This window comes from Trichoplusia ni, chromosome 8 (genome assembly GCF_003590095.1).
Source record: "Trichoplusia ni isolate ovarian cell line Hi5 chromosome 8, tn1, whole genome shotgun sequence".
NCBI classification, from domain to species: domain Eukaryota; kingdom Metazoa; phylum Arthropoda; class Insecta; order Lepidoptera; family Noctuidae; genus Trichoplusia; species Trichoplusia ni.
Genome location: NC_039485.1, coordinates 1,762,956 through 1,783,979, shown reverse-complemented (window position 1 = coordinate 1,783,979; position 21,024 = coordinate 1,762,956). Strand labels below are relative to the sequence as shown.

At 35.2% G+C, this 21,024-nt stretch overlaps 3 protein-coding genes across 3 annotated transcripts in view; all 3 read left to right on the top strand.

The window, feature by feature from the left end:
* The first annotated feature begins 639 nt into the window (after positions 1 to 639).
* LOC113496498 lies at positions 640 to 2,702 on the top strand. The gene has a single exon (XM_026875736.1). The coding sequence runs from the start codon at positions 784 to 786 to the stop codon at positions 1,867 to 1,869; it is 1,086 nt and encodes a 361-aa protein (XP_026731537.1). The 5' UTR covers positions 640 to 783; the 3' UTR covers positions 1,870 to 2,702.
* A 399-nt stretch (positions 2,703 to 3,101) lies between these two features.
* LOC113496497 lies at positions 3,102 to 4,989 on the top strand. The gene has a single exon (XM_026875735.1). It carries the CDS (start codon positions 3,117 to 3,119, stop codon positions 4,707 to 4,709), a length of 1,593 nt encoding a protein of 530 aa, XP_026731536.1. The 5' UTR covers positions 3,102 to 3,116; the 3' UTR covers positions 4,710 to 4,989.
* Positions 4,990 to 17,969: 12,980 nt separating this feature from the next.
* LOC113497011 (rootletin) overlaps positions 17,970 to 21,024 on the top strand; it is a 59,226-nt gene continuing 56,171 nt past the window's right edge. Inside the window, exon 1 of the mRNA XM_026876442.1 lies at positions 17,970 to 19,079. Coding sequence (XP_026732243.1) covers positions 18,375 to 19,079 — 705 coding nt within the window. The 5' untranslated portion in view covers positions 17,970 to 18,374. The remainder of the gene's footprint in view (positions 19,080 to 21,024) is intronic.

Here is a 21,024-nt window from a genome sequence, read left to right as displayed (position 1 = left end):
AATTGTAATCTAAAATCTAAAGTCTTTTGTTTACTTTACGCCGACACTTAAATAATCATTTTATTCCGAGGTGCATATAATTTCCATTGCTTTCAAATTGATCTAAGGGTTTATTTCATGCCAACAATTTGAAACATAACCAGCTGGTGTAATAGTTAGGTACAATAATGTAGTAGGTAGGTTATTATGTTTACTTGTATTTTTTGCGGTTTTGTATAATATTACATGGATTTGAATTCACGAGGTGCAGGATCAATCCAAAGCTGGCAGTCCTGGCAGAGTACCACTGTGACTTTTAAGAAATTACCTATAACATTCCTAAAATAATTATCTATTAAGACCGAAAAAGTCGCTGACTAACATTGGAATAAAAACTTGGGTACCAAATACTGGATAAGTGGACACTGCTATGCCGTTATGTTACGAGCTGCATACAATACCCACTGCAGATAACCCGCAGTGGGTATGGTAAGCAGCACCTACGCAGCTATGGAACATTAACATTAATAAACCGGTATTATTTTTATTACATTAGCGTAATATTAAGCTAAAAAATGGATTCGACTACTTTTCATCATGGGTTTTATTAGTCCTTAAATTGTTTTTTTTCAACAGTGTTACTGAACGAAATAATGCACTGCAATTTCAAAAGAGGAATTGTCAAAGTCAGGTGTTAATTGCTCTCTGTCAAATTGAATGGAATCGAGAATGCGATTAATTAATTAAATTACCTTAGATTTAATCATGTTTTTATAATTTTATAAAGTGTAAAATTATACCAAAATGTTTACGTTAGTAGGACAGCGGGTCTTACATAAGTGCCTCAAGATTTTGAGGTTAACTGTAGCGGATTTAGCAACTTGCAGCAATTTGCCTGACATTAAGAAACTGAATGCAGTAAGGACCGTGGAGAAGATAATAGATAACAACACAAGCATCTTTATTGAAAGTCCTATCCATGTCAAGATTCAACCGATCGATGTGGACGACATTAAATCGCATAACAGATTGACCATGACTCTATACAGTCAAGGCAAGGATACAAGTGACTTTCAAGTGAAACAGAGTTCCAAACGTTTAGAGCTGCTCAACAAGAATACCACCTCGGACAGGAACGACGTCTGCGTGATTCAAGTTCCATACAAGTTGAAAGTGCAGGTATCAACAACAGAATCGGCTTCAGTACATCTTTCTAAGTTAGAAGGTGAAGAGTTTGTCGTGAAAACACAGAAGGGGGCAGTTAATGTTTGTGATTTGAAAGCACAGAATATCATTGTTGAAAGTATTGAAGGTGAGGTCAAATCTGAGGGAAGACTGCAAGCCGGCAGTATTGACTTAAAGACAGGCTTGAATTCCGGCATTCACTGCCACAATATAATGGCAAATGGCTTCAATGTCACCACACATGCAGGTCCTATAGTGGTGAAGTCTTGCTACAGTGATAAATCACATTTCACAACATTGATGGGCAACATGCGTCTTGACAGCCTTCACAGATCTGTAATGATTGATGTCATACAGAAGGGCAACCTACATATCACAGGCTTCAGTGGGAACTTGCAGGCTTCTCTCAAGAGTGGGGAGGTCTACATGCATGCTTCACAGTTTACAGATAAAAGCAGTATTTTCATTCATGAAAAAGGTAAAGTGGAGCTATTAATGCCGGACATATTGAAGAACTTGCCAGCTACTAACTTAATAGCAGAAAAGATTGTAATTGATGAGAAAATCCTGAAGTTAGGCAGGTTCATGGATGACTCCTATCCAAAGAGGTTCAGGTTTGAGAAGGAACCGCATCATGAGTTGCACATAGTTTGTAAGAATGGCTCAATTGAGTTGAAGGAGACCGACTTACCTTTTTTTATGTAGATATGTGTGATATGTGTTAGTTACACATGATACTTGTACATTAGGTTGTAACCATGTCTATAATGAGTAGCCACACAAGTGCTTATTACTTTTTAACGAAGTAAATATAATTTGTTATTATTAAATGTATTTTTTTAACATTGTGATTTGTGTTGATCATTTTCGTGATATAATGTATTTAAGAACTAATCATGTAGATTAATTAAAATTGTTTCCCATAAGATTTACTTGATATAATATTTTCATTGAAATATTTGACATTTAAGTGGCATCTTTATTTCTGGATGTAATATTCTTGTGTAACATGTATATTAATACTTGTTTGTTTATATAGTGTTTATTATATTATCATTGTTGTGTCTTCCATGAACCATAACTGAATTACTAATTAGAATGCATCATTAATTCTTATTCATGTTGATCTAAATTGTAAACATTATGAATTTAGAGAATGTTATGTATTAATGTATGTTAATGTAGATGTAAGGAGTCACAACTGCCAAAGTCATGTCCTATGTTTTTCGGCTCTTCTATTACTGTATTTTCTTTTAATGTTTGATTCTAGCATTTATAAGCATTTGCAAAGTCAACAGATAAATGCTTGTTGAGGTTGGTTCAGTTCATTGCATTTCAAAGATTTATTTTTGTAGTTCCTCAAGAAGACATTAGTGTATTTGCTTTTACTTTAAGTCTTGTTACTGCTAGTCCTTATTGTAAATTATAGGGAACTTCTTTATTCCTGTTCAGGACCTTAAAGAGTTTGTAGATATTCAACATTGTTATTTATTCAAGTAGAGAATTGTTGATAATGTCATTAAAATATTATCTCTTTATTTTTGTATCATTTGAAACTTTTCCTTTCCACTAATCTTAATGATAGATAGTTTGTCTTTGAATAGTTTTTTCTATGATAAATGTGACATTGATCACGATATTTTGAAGGAAAATTTTAAGAAAGAACTTTAATTGCCGAGTTAAATTAGTTCAAGATAGACCTACAATATTCGGTCGAAATTAGTTTTATTTTGCGACACAAAAACGAATGAGTGTCTCTTCGCTTTCTATACATTTTTTTTAGTTTTGTTTTCTTATTAATTTCTGTGTACACGAATGTCGCTATTATAACTATGTAGATGTAACTCGTTCCAGTCAATTAATGTAATCCAGTAATCGTTTATTGGACATCTAATTATTGATTGCCCAGTATGTTTACTTTTTAACTAGGTAAGCTTTAATTGGGTACAAAGATGATGGATAGTGTAGCGCGGGGCGCCGCCATAGCTGTGATAACGAGCCTGTTTATATGCGGCGCGAGTGCGCGCGCGCGCCAGTCTTACCGCCAACCGCCGTCCGCCATGCCGGCCTGTGCGCCCGAGTACAGCCGCCTCGCGCGCTCCAACACAGAGCTAGTGTTCTCTCCGCGAGTTAAGCGATGCTCGCACCAGCCGCCGCCCTTCACAGCGCTACGCCGCTCCTTCTCCTCGACGTTCTCCTTAATACCTGAGGAGCGCGCCATCTCTCCGGAACGACCTCCGCCGTTGCCGCGATTCATCAGAATCATAACATGGGGACCCCGGCTTATGCTGCGACCGCTGTTCGCTATACTTAGCCTCATCGCTCATCCTGCTTGGAAGCAGATTCTGGTCGTTCTACCAACATTATGGATTGCCGCATCGTTATTCCTGTTCTGGAAGTGTGTACAGTGTCCGCTAGGAGTTTTGAAGATAATAGGACGTGCCATTAACTCAAAAAACGAGAAGAAACCGCGTACTGTGCTCATCAGCGGCGGCAGCTCAGTGCAAGCTTTACACCTGGCTAGAAATTTCCATTCAGCTGGGGCCCGAGTTGTTGCATTTGAGATAGAAGGGCAATTTGCATTGTTGAAATATTCGGCCGCAGTCCATAAGTTCTATACGGTACCGAGACCGAATCCGGCTGATCCGCTTGCTTATGCTCGAGCACTCAGGGAAATTGTGGAAAGAGAGTCCGTAGTGTTCTACGTGCCGGTTAGCGCTACTACCCCCGCATACTACGATGCTCTCGCTAAGTCACATTTGGAAGTCATTGGCTGCCAATGCTTTGTACCTTGTGCACGTGACGTTGTTACTTTAGACGATCCTTTGGAATTGATGAGGGTGTGTCGTGCTGCCGGCCTAGCGACACCACAATTTTGGGTGGTTGCCAACGACGAGGATGTCCGTGTTTGGTACGATAATGGTCATTCAAAGGAGGGAAAACATTTCATTGCAAGTGCCGGTGCGCGAGGTGCCAGAGATCGCTTGCGTTTTGTCATGCCTGAAGACAAAGCTCAATTCAGATTCCCACGTGAAATAAGTGCAGAAAAGCCGTGGGTTATTGTAAGAGAGCCCAAGGGAGAGAGGATTGTGACTTGCACAACATTGAAGGAGTCACGCGCCGTCAACAATGTAACCTGTCGCGTGGACTCTGCAAGAAAAGGCTTGGTGCCTCAGAAAGACGATGAAGCTGACGCGTGGGTGCAACGATTTGTGTCATTCCTCGCACCGGCGAGGCCTATGACAGGACACGTCTCATTCAGGCTCGTTCGTGAAGAACAACCTACGAATGGACACAACAATAAGCTAGTGGCTATTGGAGCCCGAGTTGGAGTCTCGCTTCCGTACTTGTGTCAAGGGTCGGCACGCTGCGGCCACACAGCAACCGTGGGCAAGTTGCTGGACACAGTGCTGGATACTCGCGAGGCCCTTTTTGCATTCTGGGACCCGCTTCCGTACTGCGCGTACTACCAGTCTCGCACGCCGGACGACAGGAGGCCGCCGCCGCCCGAGCCGTGCAAGACGCCACCCAATGTTCCTCTTTGAGGAGTAATGTAGTGACGTCGTAGGAATTATTTATTAGACACTCAAGTACCTGAAGAGTGCGTGAGTGGAGCTCTCTCGGCGCGTCGCGTGTGCCATAGTTAAGTCACGCTCTCTGTGTGTTGTTTACTCATCTCGCTTGTGTACCAAGTGTGTGATCGAGGGACGATACGATATATTGTAACTACTAAGTAGATATTTTAAGTGCAACTGTATACTAAATGTTATTTTATACCTATATAATTTTAGGTTTACGAAATAAAAGAGATCGATTATTTTTTAATTTTCTGGTTTATTTTTCAACTTACACCTTTTTCAGCTTGTTCTGTAGAACAAAGGAAACTTGATACCTAAGTAAATAAACTTCGAGAACAAAAAATAGGTGACATGTTTTTATAAACAGTAAAGTAAGAGCAGTCAGTGGGTAAACAGTTTTTATCAATAAACAAGCAAACCAGTAAGCTTGTTGATAAATGTTATTTTTCCACGAGATCTGCAGAGAAAACTGTGATCTGTGGCTGCTGTGGGCGCTCGGGCGCCCCCGGTGACCCGGACGGAGATAACCGCTATCTCTTCAAGTGCACCACAATTCATAATAATATGCTCTGCACGTTATCGGGTTAAATGGACAAACACTAAGTCTTAGGACAAATAGGTAGATTTAAGGGTCATAAATCGAGTCTGAAGCTAAGATAAGCGCTAATGGTGAACGTTCATAGGTAAATGTATATCGAATTGGATAACCTATAATTTCTAAATTGCCGAATGCTATGATATTTACTTTCTTTGAGTCTAAAGAGACGAGGCTAAAAATATCGCTCTACTTTTGAAGATAATGTAGACTATTCTTTAGAAAAAAAACAGCTGAAGTTTTGCATTGGACTTGAATTGTACATAGTAATTATGTTACTAGGTAAGTTCCTCATGACTTAGCTCCTAATCTCCTCTGTTCCTATCAGTCATGGTCACTATTCGATAGTCAACTTCACCCTTACCCATTGACCGTTAGAAAAAATCAAACAAAATGACTACTTATTGCAAGTTAGATAAAGTTAAGATATCAAACTCACAAGCAATTGGATAAAATGTGGTACGTTCCGTACGTTGTATGCTCTACAGCAGAGAGATCAAGCGCAGGACCCACATTGGTACGTGCCTTCCGAAACACGGGAGAGGTTATATTTATTTCTAAAAATAACGCAATATTTTAGTGCGTGCCTTGGGATCGAACTCGAGGCCTCCGACTTGGAAGTTCTGCGGTCTTACCACTAGGTTATTACAGCTGCAATATAAGTTATTATTCTACCTAAGAGGATATTCTTTTTGTTATCTTCTAAATATTTTTTTTGGAACTCGTAATTATTGTGCTATATATCAGGTTAATATTCCATTCGGTATGTATTTACCCCTACTATGTAACAGATGATGGATTGAAATGAACTTGTTTTGCTATGCGGAACTCGCAATCGTCATTTTCTGAACTATTGACATTTATATTATTTTAACAAACATAATTATTATTTATTAGATCGCAATTTATGCTGGAAAACTAGATTCCTAATGAGTTACTGATAAATAATTACTTATGTACAAAAAATATAATTATGTAGATATCTATTGCAAAAAGTTTCGAAAAGAATATCCATAAAGAAATGTTTTTATTTCATGATAAATTAAAAATACTTAAAAAATAAACTTAATGACAAATTATAGTATGTCATTGATCTAGGTACTGACTGAAACGGTGAAAGCCTAATTTTCCTGGTTATTTGGTCTTGACGCCAAGTCACCAGCAGTCAAAGTTTGAATTTGACTCGAAAATTGGTTAAAATCACCTACTCAAAAAAATATATAGTATAAAAATAACCGAAAAGCCACGTATATTATTTTCTTTGTCCGAACTCGTTAATCAAACAAACTGAGTCACTTTCAAGACATCTCGGATCGAAAATAACTTGCACTGTCTGAAGGTGATTATTTTTATTCTGCGTACCCGGTGTAACGTGCTCTTGCAAACAAAATACATGCATACATGTATACATATATTGGTAGTTGATACAATTTTATCTGTATGAAGAAAAATTTCAACTGCCTACATGATAAAGAGATAGTTTTCCTTAAATATATCTGCGATTAAGACCAAGAGCATTTACCGGAAGCGGTTTGTGTTTCGATACTTATCATTCATGGATTGCATTATGCTTTTAGTTCTGTAGAGCACCCAAATTGCGTGTATCAGAAGAAAAAGTAAGGCTTTTAGAACGAATCAGCTTTTGTCACCCGAGGTCACGATTGTCACACCGAAATCTACGCCTTAAACTTATAATAACTTATAGTCCATTAATTTCCTTTTGTATGGTTTGGTCGTTAATAAAGCACTAACTCAGTTCCTATAAAAAGTGGTGGTGGTAGAGTGATCGCATTCATCCCTTGTTAAAATGAGGGTTCGGAAAGCCCTGCAAGGGTTATTGTATACCATAAACATGTAACCCTCTTTGTCGTTAAAGTAACATGTGTGGGATACTATACGATTGAAATCATATTAATGTTTTAAAAGAGCCTAAAATACCTACATGAAATAAAAACTATTTGATTTTGAAAACTAATCGAATATCATTTTTTTAACAAATCTGTTTGCGATTATTTTTTTACTACAATCGCAAAGTTTTAATACCGCACCAGTCTACTATATAGTGTTTAAAAACCGTGTTGAGATATCCGGTTTCTATAGAGGCCTTAAAATCAGAGGTTGTCTTGCCTTAGGGATGGCAATCCTACTTCTAGGACTAAGAAAATACTACACTTATATGTAAATGTGTACGTGATGTCGCTCTGTAGGTAAGGGCTTTTTATCTGAGGAACTAAGTTGTTTGTTAAGGCATAATAAGTTATCTCTAAAGTACTTTGAATCGCTGATAATAATTTCTTTAGAGATTTATTACTTGCATTATATATATTTAGTGGTAAGAAACATAAAAAGTACATAATTTTATATGCTAGAGTTTGGAAACTGTGGAAAATTTTGTTATCTCATTTTTCATACTGATTTTTTGTATGGGAAATTAACGTATAGGTAAGTTGCTCCAAGTTGCTGTTTAATTGGGGTTGTAGAATACTGTGTTGAGAATTAGAGTATAAAATATTATAAAATGAAATCAAAGACTTTCTTTTTAATATGCAAAATACTTTTTATAGATCAACGTGCGTGGGGTTTACACACCATTTACACTAGTAGTAAGTAGGCCAAGAATGTGTGTTGATTTTAATTTTCCTTAAAGCATGATTTGTTGTATATTTCAGCACCTTAAGCAATATTGCAAAATGCATGATTCTCTTTTGGGTCTAGGTCCACTAAATTTCGATCTACATCCTAAATTCGATAAGAATTACACAATTGCTTTCACAGCCAGCAGCTAGCGGCATATTTTACAGTTTCTTACTGGAATTTTTAGAATGGAATGGAATAAACGATCGTCATTTGTTTTTTGGAAGACTATAATTATACATCGCAACTTTGTTTGTTCCGGAATTAATTTGATACCTTATACGCGGATGTCGAAGTATTTTAAGAGGTCACTACGCCACTGACACACAGCGCGCTGGTTGAATCACCGCCTGACATAAAATTTGTTTCCAGACTGGTATTCGAGATTGTTTATTCAAAAATGGATTTTAGTCCCTTTTTTTAGAGATTATTTCAAAGAAAATAAGAGCTTCGGACACCGTTCTTGCGCACTCTCATTCGTCTCTCATCGACTCTCCTTCGTCCTTCGTTCGCTTATAAAAAATACCCGTTTGCTTCGTGAGAGAGCTTTTGCCCAGCGTTGAATCATCAACAAGCTTTGGATACCTCCAAATAGACCTCCTTAGCCTATCCGAAAACTTCGATATTTGGGTTAATCTGTCGTACATTCCCCGAATACGACTGAGCATCACATGTTATTGTAGTAATTGTATGCATAGATAATAAATGTATGATGTTCGTCGCGTGCTGCCGATCACGTGAACTGCACATGTATGCCGTACGTTATTGTCAAAGTTCTTGAGTTCCGTATCACATGTCAATTGCTTATCTTATGGACTCCACGCTACCCCATAATCAATAATTCGTTTCATTGTATTTTATGTGTGAGTAATTTCTCTTTGCTACTGGCCTCTTTGGAATAGATTTTCTTTAAAGTTTTGTCACTAGAGTTGACATTTTGAAGTTCTATCTGGAGCCGTGAATTTTAACGTTTCCAAAAGTGCCTAAAGTTTTACTTTTTTATTTCATCCAACTTCAAAGTTTGATAAGCATTTAAGGTAATTAGACTCGTTAAAAAGGTGTTCGGATTTCATCCCAAATTAGTTTTAATTAAATGAATTTGTAATAGGATTAAGTATATTTTTCTGTTATAGTGTCAAGGTAAAAGATTTTATTTGAACCCCAAATGCCTAAAAACCTTAACTTTAAGTGCAGCTGTTTAATACTAGAATTCATACTAGGATGGTTTTAGTGGCGTTCCTGAAGCACAAGGACGGATGTTTCCAATAATTCCCAACAATATTTTTAGAACATTTGTCCTAACACCAAGAGGTTCATGTCATCACTTTGGTTGCCATGGTTATCAATACCATCAGTAATTGTCTAAATTCTTGTCGCAGGCAGACCAGTAGGTGACTACGTGACAGGATAAAGGTCAACGCACGATGTTTGCTTGTTTGATCATGCGTTTACCCTGTATAGGCACGTGATGAGTAAGCTGGTGTATGAAAGGAAGATTTTACTACGTTTGTTTTAAAGCGTAGTTTGTTAGAATATTGTGTTTTTTTTGTTTAATTAGTTGACTCTTATAAGTGGATACGAGTTCAGCGAGTAAAGTAGAGTGACATTTTTCGGGTTTATGACAATCTCTGCTCAAACCTTCCCTATATGGGAAGAGGCCTATGCCTCGGCAGGAAATATTACAATATCATATGAAGGGTCTTCTACTTTTTTATTAGCCTCTGTTAGATCAGACTGCTGGACCAAGAACTCCCACTTTCTTTCAAGGCTTTATTTTGGGAAAGGAATTAAAAAACAGCTCAGAAGATAATGAAACTCAAGCATTTAAACCTCTTTATAATATTAGCATAGATTCGGATTTATATTAATTATCATGACCATAACTATTGGTGACCGAAAAAGGAATTGCAATCAAACTGTAGGCAGTACCTCCTTATTCGTGCAACCCTTTTTTGTGCATCAAGAATACAAACAAAGAACAAGGATATTCTTTTGAGCACTTCCAAGGAGGATTATTCAGAATTACTTGAATTACGATATTTTTTGATTATAACTTTCATTCAGTTGATAAACATAATAACTTGATACTGTTCTCATTAGATAACGATTTTGTAGAAATGTTTTTACTTTATCATTCGGACATTCAGAGCCATTTCACAGGTTACCAATATGTCACTCAGCCAGGTAATTGTTTGAAATGTCAATATTTTTATAATCGTAAGTAGTTTTAGGTCATGATCCACGAATTAATAATAATAGCCTTAGGTACTGCATTTTGCTTAAAGGAAATATAAAATGTTCACGATAAAGTCTGTAATTGTTAGGAATTATTCTTCTCATTACATGCTTGATTTATGATGATGGATCCCTCATGATGCTTTCCCTTACCTATTTTACTATTTGAAGTTGGTAAAATGGCAGACTAAACGATGTCGGGTGGTGACTTGCTTTTACAACCACAACTGTCTCACTTAAAGAGGTGATAGATCTACATAAACCTAAATCTAGTTAGACAGCAGACCTGAGTATAGCTTTTAAACAGACTGGATTTTTGAGTAACTCCTGATTATCTTAAGTAAAGCGTTTTTTATGCTTGTTAGAAAAATTGGATTTTACCTCTTGCGCAAGGTTTCCTGTAAGTGATATTAAAGTGACTATTATCACATACACAGTTTTAACTTTATGTAGGTGTTTCATTTATTTACATATACATAAATTGGATTTCGGGTAATTCCTTGTGGTCTACTTATCCTTAATTTAAAGATCCGCATTGAACAAGTCAATATTTACATAAATTATTAATACACTAAATAAGTATTTCTGTGAATTGTATTAGTAAGGAAACTTCCTTGTAAACATGATTGTTTTATTTAGAACACTTGTACCTATCTTAAATATTATGTACTACATTGTATAACAAACAATTAAAATTAATAGCTTTCTAGAATGCATTGGTCCAAGTAGGAGTCCAAGGTTACTGAATAAAAAATTCTTAAAACATCTACAAAAACAGTTTGTGTGTTTCGTCAGGCTTTAACAGCGGAGCTTTTTTTGCATAATGTTTTGTTAAGTCATGCTCCAATATTGCACGCACAACTCTATTAGTCTTCACCCAAAAGATGTTAGCAATGATTCCAGGTAATGGATAGTTTGCTAGAAATAAAAAGTTACTTAAACAATTACTAATTTTATATACGCGTAAGGCTGTTTGAGTTGGCCACCACAAGGACTCAGGCGTGATAATAAATGTGTTGTAACTGCTATTCACGTCGAACTTAAAATTTTCCACGGGGGTCGACGCTATCTGGTGCCATTGATAGACCTTCACGTTCGTTACAATTGGTACTTCAATACCTTTATATTTATTTAAAAAACCTTGTAAAAATATGCAAATTATTGAATTTAGAACAGAAATGTGTCCAATCGGAGTTAAGTCACGAGATGGTAAACAAGAATAATGTTTAAAGGTTGTGTCTGTCCAAGGGCAGGGCAACGAACTCTTCTCAATAAGAAAAGAAAAAATATACGACAGCCACTTGTTTATAATCGTGACAATAGCGTCTACGGGCGATGTTGGAATAATTTAAAAAGAGTACCTACATTGAGAGACTGATATACTTCAGCGTACGTTAATGTAACTTCGTTTTGCATGGTCTTATATATGTAATTAGCATTTTCAACAAGAACTACTGGTGTATATTGCTTCCTATTTTTATGTGTCATCATCTTAGTCCACATACGCATTCGGAAAACGCCCACTGCTGAACAAAGACTTCCCCTAAACATCTCCACGACGATCGGTCCTGACCTCGCATCCAACGCTTTTCTTTTTAAGTCTTTTTATGCATTTCCCTGTCTCTGTAAATAATTACATAACACAAAACAATTACAAAATATATTTTACGTCATAAATTGTTGCACACTTGTTTACGTGAACATTACAAAAACAAAACACTATCGATATCCGTATTTTAATCGTGTTTGTAATCCATTATTTGTTCCAAATTTAATGAACCATTTTATTGAGAACTGTGAAGCGAACCGATTACTCATATCACGAAGAAGAAATGATACTTTAAAGTGGTGAATACAATCAGCAGTAAAATTCAATAAATGAAATGAATCATTTATTCTGTAAATAGGATATATCATCACTTTTAGATGTCTTTTTTTGAGAACGTTGGTGTCGAAATTTCCCATCTGACTTTCCCGAGAAGCAATGTCGAAACAAACTCCTTGGTCGCGGTCTCTTTTAAATTCAAGGCAATTTTTAAATGCGAATATTAAAGTGTATAAACTAATGCAGAGTGGTTCTTCGACTGGAGAAACATAAACAAATCAAATCGACCAAGCATGTGTATTTTTAGTGACATAAAAAAAATATCGGTTTTAAACCTATTTTGCTATTAACTTTTGTATAAATACGCACAAGCAGAAAACAAAATCAACTCATTGGACTTGATTGCGTACAGTTGTTTTTAAATCTGAATTTTTTAACTAACCTTCGTTGTTCTACTGTACCTACAATTTGTTCCCCAATTTGTAAATACTATATCAATGTTATGTGTAACAATTGTATAGATTCTGATAATATAAAAAAGGCGTAGTCCGCCGTCCAAGGTTGCAACGCAGACGCATCGCAGACGCCGATTAGACGTTATCAACAGTATGTGGTACACACTATCTGGTAACTGTTTACGTTGTTCAACGAAAGGAAGCTTATTAGGCATAAAGTTATTGATATGAGGAATATTATTGAGGAATTTGTACTATCATTAATGGTGGAAACATTGTAAACAGATGACTGGTAATGAAAGCACGCGGTGAAAGCGTGCTGGTTGATGCTCATTTTTTTCTCCGTAAGATTAGACCCAGTTGATAGGTGACACTTCTATAAGGAACAAACAATTATAATAATTGGAATTGGTTACATAAATGGAATTTCCTCGAAATATTTTTTTCTGGTTTCGTTGACACTTTTGTATACTTGTGGGATTCGATCAGTGTTAACGCTGAAATAGATATTTAATATTTTGACAGCAATTGATGTTAAATAAACACTTATATTTCTCAAGTTACCTGAACATGTGCCTACCTAAGTAACAAACTATCAAATATCTGGATTTTTCCGTACTTCCTTACAATGTTATTTCTTACGTCTTTATAGCTTTGATTATGTAATTGAACCATGAAATACACATTATATTGAGACAGGTGTGAAAGGTCATTGATTTATGGTTTTTTAAGTACAAACTTTATAACAATTATATAAACTACACGGTTATAGAGTTTTCGATTAAAAATGAGAACAAGTACTGTCACAATATTATTAATTTTGGATTCTGTTGGATTCTTCAAACACCGCTAGTAGGAAGAATTACCTAGATATTAAAAAAAATACAATGCGACGTGATTCAATAGCGTTTAAAATAGAGAATTGTTTATTGTAACATAATAAACTAGGGTTTAAGAAATCAGACGAGCAAAGTTCAAAGTCTATAGATAATGCGGATCCTGTTTGGAAGTCTATGAATAATTATCTTTATTAGTTAATAAAACTTTCATATGCCTATAGTACGTACTTACCTACCTACATTTGATAAGGCTGATGCAAGAAATTGTCCCAGTTTCATCTAACTTTAAAATTGGTATTTCAAAGAGGTCAAGCCCAGTGGTCAAGTGTTCAGTGGCTTTATTGTTCGGATAGAGTCGACTGGACTGGATGCCGAGACAGCTCTATACACCGGGGTAGAGCGATCTTCTTACCAATACCTTAACGATACAAGAAATCCAAGAAGGATTTTAAGTCATATGTACAAAAATACCCTGTTTCAGGATCAGACAAACGCTTGTCCTATGCAAGGATCGAACGGCGCTGCGGGTTTGGTCTGCTGGCTACTCGGCTCCTACCCGTGCTGAAAAATTTTTATAAATTACATCTTATTATTCATCCAATCGAACGAACTATCTACTAAATAAAAACAGTTAAAGTAAACATAAAAGACCCTCCAAATAGTTCTTTGTAATTCTTGGTGCAGTTATTTGTAGAAAAATATTAAAGAAATTGAAAATCGTCCCTGAGAGTTCATTGATACCGACGCAAGTTCTATCAATGTATATTATGCAATAGACTAGACAACGGTTCATTTATATTCCCAGATGCCCTCTAGACATTCATCAATATGATAAAGAATCAGACTGTTGAGTTAGCTATGTCCTCTAGTGGCTCTAGGCACAGGAATAACTTTGTATGCTAAATTGTGTAGCCAGTGTTAATAGGTACATACAAGTTGTTTCGAGAAATCGTGTATTAAGTGTCACTTTGCGGAACTCATAAACACCAATTTAAACTTCTAGGAATTGTGAGATTGATTTTGCTTAGTTTAATAAATATTTAGATTTTATAATGTAATACGACTCTGAAAGTAAGCATTGACAATAAACTGGCTTTTTGACGCTGTTTTTATATATTATTCGCTACATTTATCTTATACATATTAGCCTCAAATACCTAAGGGAATGTAACAATTAAAAGAAGGCCTTCAAAAGCTTTAAAATTGCACAGGAAAGAATAAGTAATTAAAAATATAAACAATTAAATTAATGTCATTAAATGATTTGCTTGCCAGCATGCTGTTTAAATTGAATCACTCTCCGAGTTAAGTTATTGCAAGGTTCATACCTCATTAATCACAATAATGAACGCAAATTATTTATAACAAGTGTATTACCTAATTAATTTCACAAATGTCTTGGAAAGTACCAGTAAAATAAAACATGTAGCGTCGTATAATTACAGGTCGCCGGTGATTTTCCTGAGCGAGTGCGTTACTCTCAGACGATCAAAGTTCGTTCAAGTCCAGACGGAGCGACCCACTTGCAGACACATTAATGTCGCTACTTAATAAATAAACAAATCCAAGGATGCATTACCGACACTTGCTTTATTGAACACTGGTCGAATTAAAAATTGACAATTTAAATATTACAAAAAACTTGTAGCAGTTACCATTTATTCTACAAGAAAATTTAAAAATATGAAAATAAAATACAGTAAAGCATAAAAGCAGACAAATAGGATACTCAGCACGTTCGCAATACCGCGTTATGTCCAGCCCTGTGAGTATATAAAGAGTGATCAACGAATGACAAATCAATCACTGTCATGAAAAAATATTTTGATAACAGTAAGTAAAAAAAATAGTAATAAAGACTTACGCCGCAGAGGCGACTGTCACCAGTATGGCTTAATACCTGTGCATATATTTGTAACATTATCGAAAATACATATATTGTAAAGTAAAACGTATAGTCTAAGTGTAAAATCTTCATGTAATTTGGAAGTAGAAATAAAGGCGATTTTATTTTTTAGTAATTAAGTATTTGACTTATTGTTCGGAAAACTTAGATTAAATACATCAAAATAATATTCTAAAGTAGTTTTCATTTAGTATTATAGAGTATTAATCGATATTGTTGACCGATAATAGTTTTTCGGTGTACGTGACAAGTCACATTTATGCTGTGAGTGTTGTTGACTCTTTGCAGAAGCCGTTGAGTAACCACTGATAATATGAGAATATCTTCAAGACTTTGTTTTTGAGATGCCCTGAGATGGTTGTTGATTTTATTTGATGAGAAGATATAATTTTGCCATTTTAGGAAAGAAACAAAAAGTGGAGGAAGAGAAGTACTAATAACGATGAATTGTATAAATAACTGGGGTACTAATTAATCATTAAAATCAGTAAGTAGTTAGTAGTGTTAGTAATTAGTCAATAACCAATTTCAATAATATTCGTTTCTTCCGTCGCCGCCATTTCCACCTTCGAAAAGGTATTTAATATAAAGACAGCCTAACAATACAGGTAATTACAAGTGAATACAAACATTACGCTTAACAGTCAATAAAGGATTAGCGTAGTATGCCTACGTCGATAAGGTTATACATGTAAACATCGTAGCTGCTACGCCGTAGTCGTGTAGCATCGTAGCAATCTTTTTAATCTTTAGAGAAATAAAACTTGATGTTTGTACATTTTGTTATTTGGTCTTTTTATAATTGTTTTTTGTCTTTTCATAGGGAATCATCAAGGTTCTATGAGTAGCAGTAATCAATTTTTTTTATTAATGTGGTGTCCTGTCATTATTTCTTGATACGTGCAAAAGATATACGTTTCTATTTTAATGCTAAATATTATAAAAAAACCATACATTTATTTTCTTTACAAATATTATTGAAATTAGTGACTTAAATAATACTCTTCTAATGTATCTATACCATTTTTTAGACCATTTTTATGTTATCAAAACTTCGACGCAATTGGGGATTTACATATCATGTAATTTCAGTGTGATTACCTCATAGAGAATAATGGTAGAATATTTTATTTTTATCAAATTAACTATAATAATGTCTGGGAGGAACTAATTAAGTCGCTTCGATAATATGTCGCCGTGTGAAAAGGTCGTGTCTGATTGGCGTTAATTATTCTGACTTCATTTTAGCGAATAACTTTAGATAGATATGAGAAGCTAAAAATAATTCTTGAGTAACATCAATTTTAAATTTATTTAATTTTAGATACATAGATAGAGAATTGAAGACTGATTTTACAATTAGGTGATATGTAAATGGGAAGAGAACGTCAATAAATAAATAAAATATTATTAAGTAACATTTCGAAAGTATGGGGATTTATCAAATCTTTAACATAACTTTGAGCAAAAGCCAAAAACTCAGAGTTTACACACATCATTCGTAGGATAATTTCTCCGCTACACCTTCGAAAAAGTATGCTTAAGCAGTCCGCACTTTGCAGCAGATACCCCAATACTATCTAAGAAACAGGTAAAATATGTACTTACTGTATGTATAATATAAGTGCTTATTACATTATATAACACTCATTACCCTTTACCAGTCAAAGTAGGTATGCACATAAGACACATAGACACAAAACGATCAAAAACAAAACACCATCACCAAAAATTCTACACCATGAATAGGTCAATAGGTACATTTAATTAGCCGTCTACCATTACATAATGTACTAACCCACTAATTATAAGAACAAGTTCAAAGGTCAGTAAACAGCCGCAGTGTTGATAAAGACTTAAGTTTTGTCTCCGCATCCGGGATGGTTAAGACGGACTTTGCTCGGAGATATTCCGGATCACGAGTTGTGTCGCAATTAATGTTGTTGTTTGTTTATATTTTTGCTATGTCGAATTTTTGTATTTATGAGATAAGTATTGATAATCAGACTCATGAAAAAAAAAGTCTGGATTTGACCTGTAATGGGTTGTTAACGCTGAAAAGTTATTGAGTGTTCTCTTCTCAAATATTTATGATGTAAATAATTTTTGAAATAGCTTTTATTTCTTAAACATATTTCAAATCAGTTATTATTTCAGCCAGTACAATTAAAAAAACGACTCCCGCGTTAAGGAATTTTAAATCCTTGTGAATCGGGGGTTTTACAAACATTCATTTTTTATGCACAAATACACTCAGACTCAGGACAAATTTCGATTTCTAATAATCTTTTATTACATCTCTCGAATAATATAATTACATCTAAATTTAATTTGTCTTTGCAGTTGAACAATAGGATCCTGTCTCGATGAACTTTAAGAATTGCCACTATAACATTAAACAGGCTACTTGAGAGACATTTTCCTATTTCTGTAAACCAATGAATAACCAAGCGATTGAGTACTAGTGCGCCATCACGCAATGTTTCTTCGGAGGCCTAATAAAGCAACTTTTTATCATATTTAGGGTTTTCCAAAGCTGTACAAAACAGAACTCAATTACTGGAGCCAGGGTACACTACACTGTATGAACTGTATCTCATGAACCGCTAGACGGTTAAAGTATTACATAGATCATAAATGTGTTCGTTAAGTATTTGTTTATCTTTAGCCTTTTTGTAGTTCACTTTCTGTATGTGTAAATCAAAGATACGGAAAAGTTACATTTTCTCTAATATTACGGAATCCTACTCACTAGTAATTTGCAATCGATGCCTCACACACTGACCTACAAACACGAAATAGACTTTCAATAATAGGGGTAACAAAAGCTATTGATGCCTTCTACTAAGCTCAATTACAACCGACATGGAAACAGGATATTCATACTCCATCCCTTTCCTTCCTGTAGGCTTGGAGAAGGACGCCTTACTTGTAATTTCTTGAAAGTAATACTGGGTTAAGAGTAATTGTAAGAATTGCTGACTTGCAGTTTTAGATTTTGGTAGGTGTTGGTCTTAGTTTGCTCAGTAGGAGTGCAACTGTGGTGGGAGTCGTATCCAATATGGAGTAATTAAAAAGATAACTTTGGGGAGTTAGGCTGGTTGGAACTACTTATGTAGAGTCAAATAGTAATCTATAGCAGAATGGATAAATTTTCAAAATCCCCTCATTCATCGCGCTCAAGAGCACCAATTAATGAGGCTGGCGTGAAATGGTGGGAAATGTACGGCGATCTAGACAAAGCAAGAGAGTTTTACGTTCAAAACGAAGCTACTTATTTACCAGTAAACAATCCGAGTGAATGTACCGACGACAACAAATCATACGATACTAAAAATTTAAAAACACAAAGAACATTAACTTCAGAACTCAATGAAAACTTTATTGGTAGAACAATGAAAAATGTGAATCCTAAAGACAAAGTACTAAAAAAATGGAGGGAAGACCAAACGAAAGCGAGGTACGAACAAGCTAGGAAAGCCGTTATTAATTCACTGAAAGAAAAATTTGGTGACACTCCACAATATGGCAATATACTTTCTGTGTCTCATGTTAATAGGGGTGATAGTACTAAAACAATACCGACGATTATAATAACTGGAGACAATGTCGAAGAAACATCAAATTCGAATGTAAATCGTGACAATGCAAGGCAAGGGGAATTTGTTTCTAAATCCGAGGGTGGGAAGGTTGAAATTGCAACTGGAGGTAGTGAGGATGTCAGTCACGCGAGGAAGCTTCAGATGGGGCCAGGTGGTGAGCTGGCACAGTGGAGGCTTGCTCCTCGTGGCAGTAGGGCGGCGGGCGCGGAGGGCGGACTACGCGGGCTCACGAGGATCGACATGCCGGTATGTTACTGCACTTTACAATTATGAATATTATCTAATACCTAATCACCTAGATTTATTGTGATATTGTTTATTGGTCAATTTGAATCCTAATTTATGTGGATTAAGACGTTTTTTAGCAATTCAAGTGACTGTCTGTAATTTGTTTATATGCAGTATCACGGAACAGTGAACGAAATATCGTAGTTTAATTACTTCAAATACCAACTGGACTATAGTTTTACCTACATTAAACATTCCCTATCCAGAAATGTTACACAAAGCTTCGCCTATTTCCTTTCAAACAGGGTTCTTATCGACTACAAATTGAAAGCCGTTAAGTTCCCAGTGAATGCAGGGAATATCCAATAGTCATGCCATCATGGGATTCACTCGCTAATCGGGAATCGGGATCTACCCTGAGTTTTTGTAAACATACGTACAGATTTATGACGATAGTAATGCATGAAATTCATTGGCTTTTGAAACGTAATCGGGATTAGTTTAGGATAATGAGTTCTGTAACTATGCCGCTATGAATGGGGTAAGTTTTGACTATATTACATTAATCTTTGTAATGGCTTCGTGATACAAAATATTGGTCACCGTTAATAGTGATTATATCTATAAATCAGACATAAATTATGTAATTTTGGTGTAGCTTTTGTTTTGCAATTGTACAATATTCCAAGATTTGATTTTCATTATATTTTATACAATTCAGTGCAATCTATATGAAAGCATAAACCTGAGATTCTTGAGCGTAAATCCTTGTTCGTTCATCACTATAATTACAACAAAAAAGGTGTTTGATAATAAGTATTTAACAATATTACAGTGTCTGCTTTAATGTAATCTTTGTAACATGATAAATCTTAAGGCCATATTATGCTTGAATGCAGTTACTGAAAAAAAAGCGAGATAGAGCTATACAGAGCTAGTACATCCATCTCTTTTTATTAGAATTAGATTGTTTAAACATGTGTTCCGGCCCCCTAGTATTACAATCAATGCCCTTAATTGGAACTGGCTTATCGATAATTATCTGCTGTTATATTGTTATCATTTATGTTTGAAAACGTGAGCAGACGCCTTAACAGACGTGTGAATACCTGAATTATTGATAAGGACGATTTTATTGGAATCATCAATTTAAAAGTCGTGATATTTGTTGAAAACAATTTTGACCACTTCGAACTATGTTAGAGCTGTTATTGTTATCTACGTTACAAAAAAAAGTTGAACAATTTATTTTTTATGTTCAAAAAAAAAACACACGTGTGGTCTTAGATCCTCAAATTGTTTAGTGGATCGATGGAAGTAGATATTTCAATAACTATTAAGCCAAAAAGATAGTCTTTCAAAATATAGCTGAAATTGGCACTAATAAATTACTGACCGACTTTTCTCCATAGAAATGATTTAAACATTTAAAACTATGCCAAGTTCCGCACAAGTTTAATGAAACAATCACATATAAAAACGCAGTGATTACAGTTGACGCGATAGGGGCAGATTGGAGGGTGAAATGGCTTCATATCAACGTTTCGCAATGTTCTAATGTTCTCTTGGCACGTTATGGCCTGCGAAACGCGCAACTTTTCTGCAGGCCTACAACCGGGGCCCCGATTCTGATATTTACAATGTCCAATGAATGGCAATTGGATTAAATTTAAAACTATTCCTATTCTCATAAGGGCCTTGCTAACACAATAATTGGAAATTAATAATTATTAATAACATATTAATTGTATTGACTGTGAGTGTTCCTCCCCGTACTGAATTTACAATTATTTTGTTGGAAGAAATGCTTTGAATAATACGGATAGTGCCAATTTAATCTAATTTTCATTTATTCATCGGACATTGTAAATAGCAAAATTATGGCTCAGATTACTACAGGTACAGGAGTGATAAAAATTCAGCTATTTTCATACCAAAAAGAAGCTTGAATTCTGCTTTTGTT

Bases quoted from the DNA above. Each gene is read 5' to 3' on its own strand.
- LOC113496498 (XM_026875736.1), top strand. From the start codon at position 784: ATGTTTACGTTAGTAGGACAGCGGGTCTTACATAAGTGCCTCAAGATT.
- LOC113496497 (XM_026875735.1), top strand. From the start codon at position 3,117: ATGATGGATAGTGTAGCGCGGGGCGCCGCCATAGCTGTGATAACGAGC.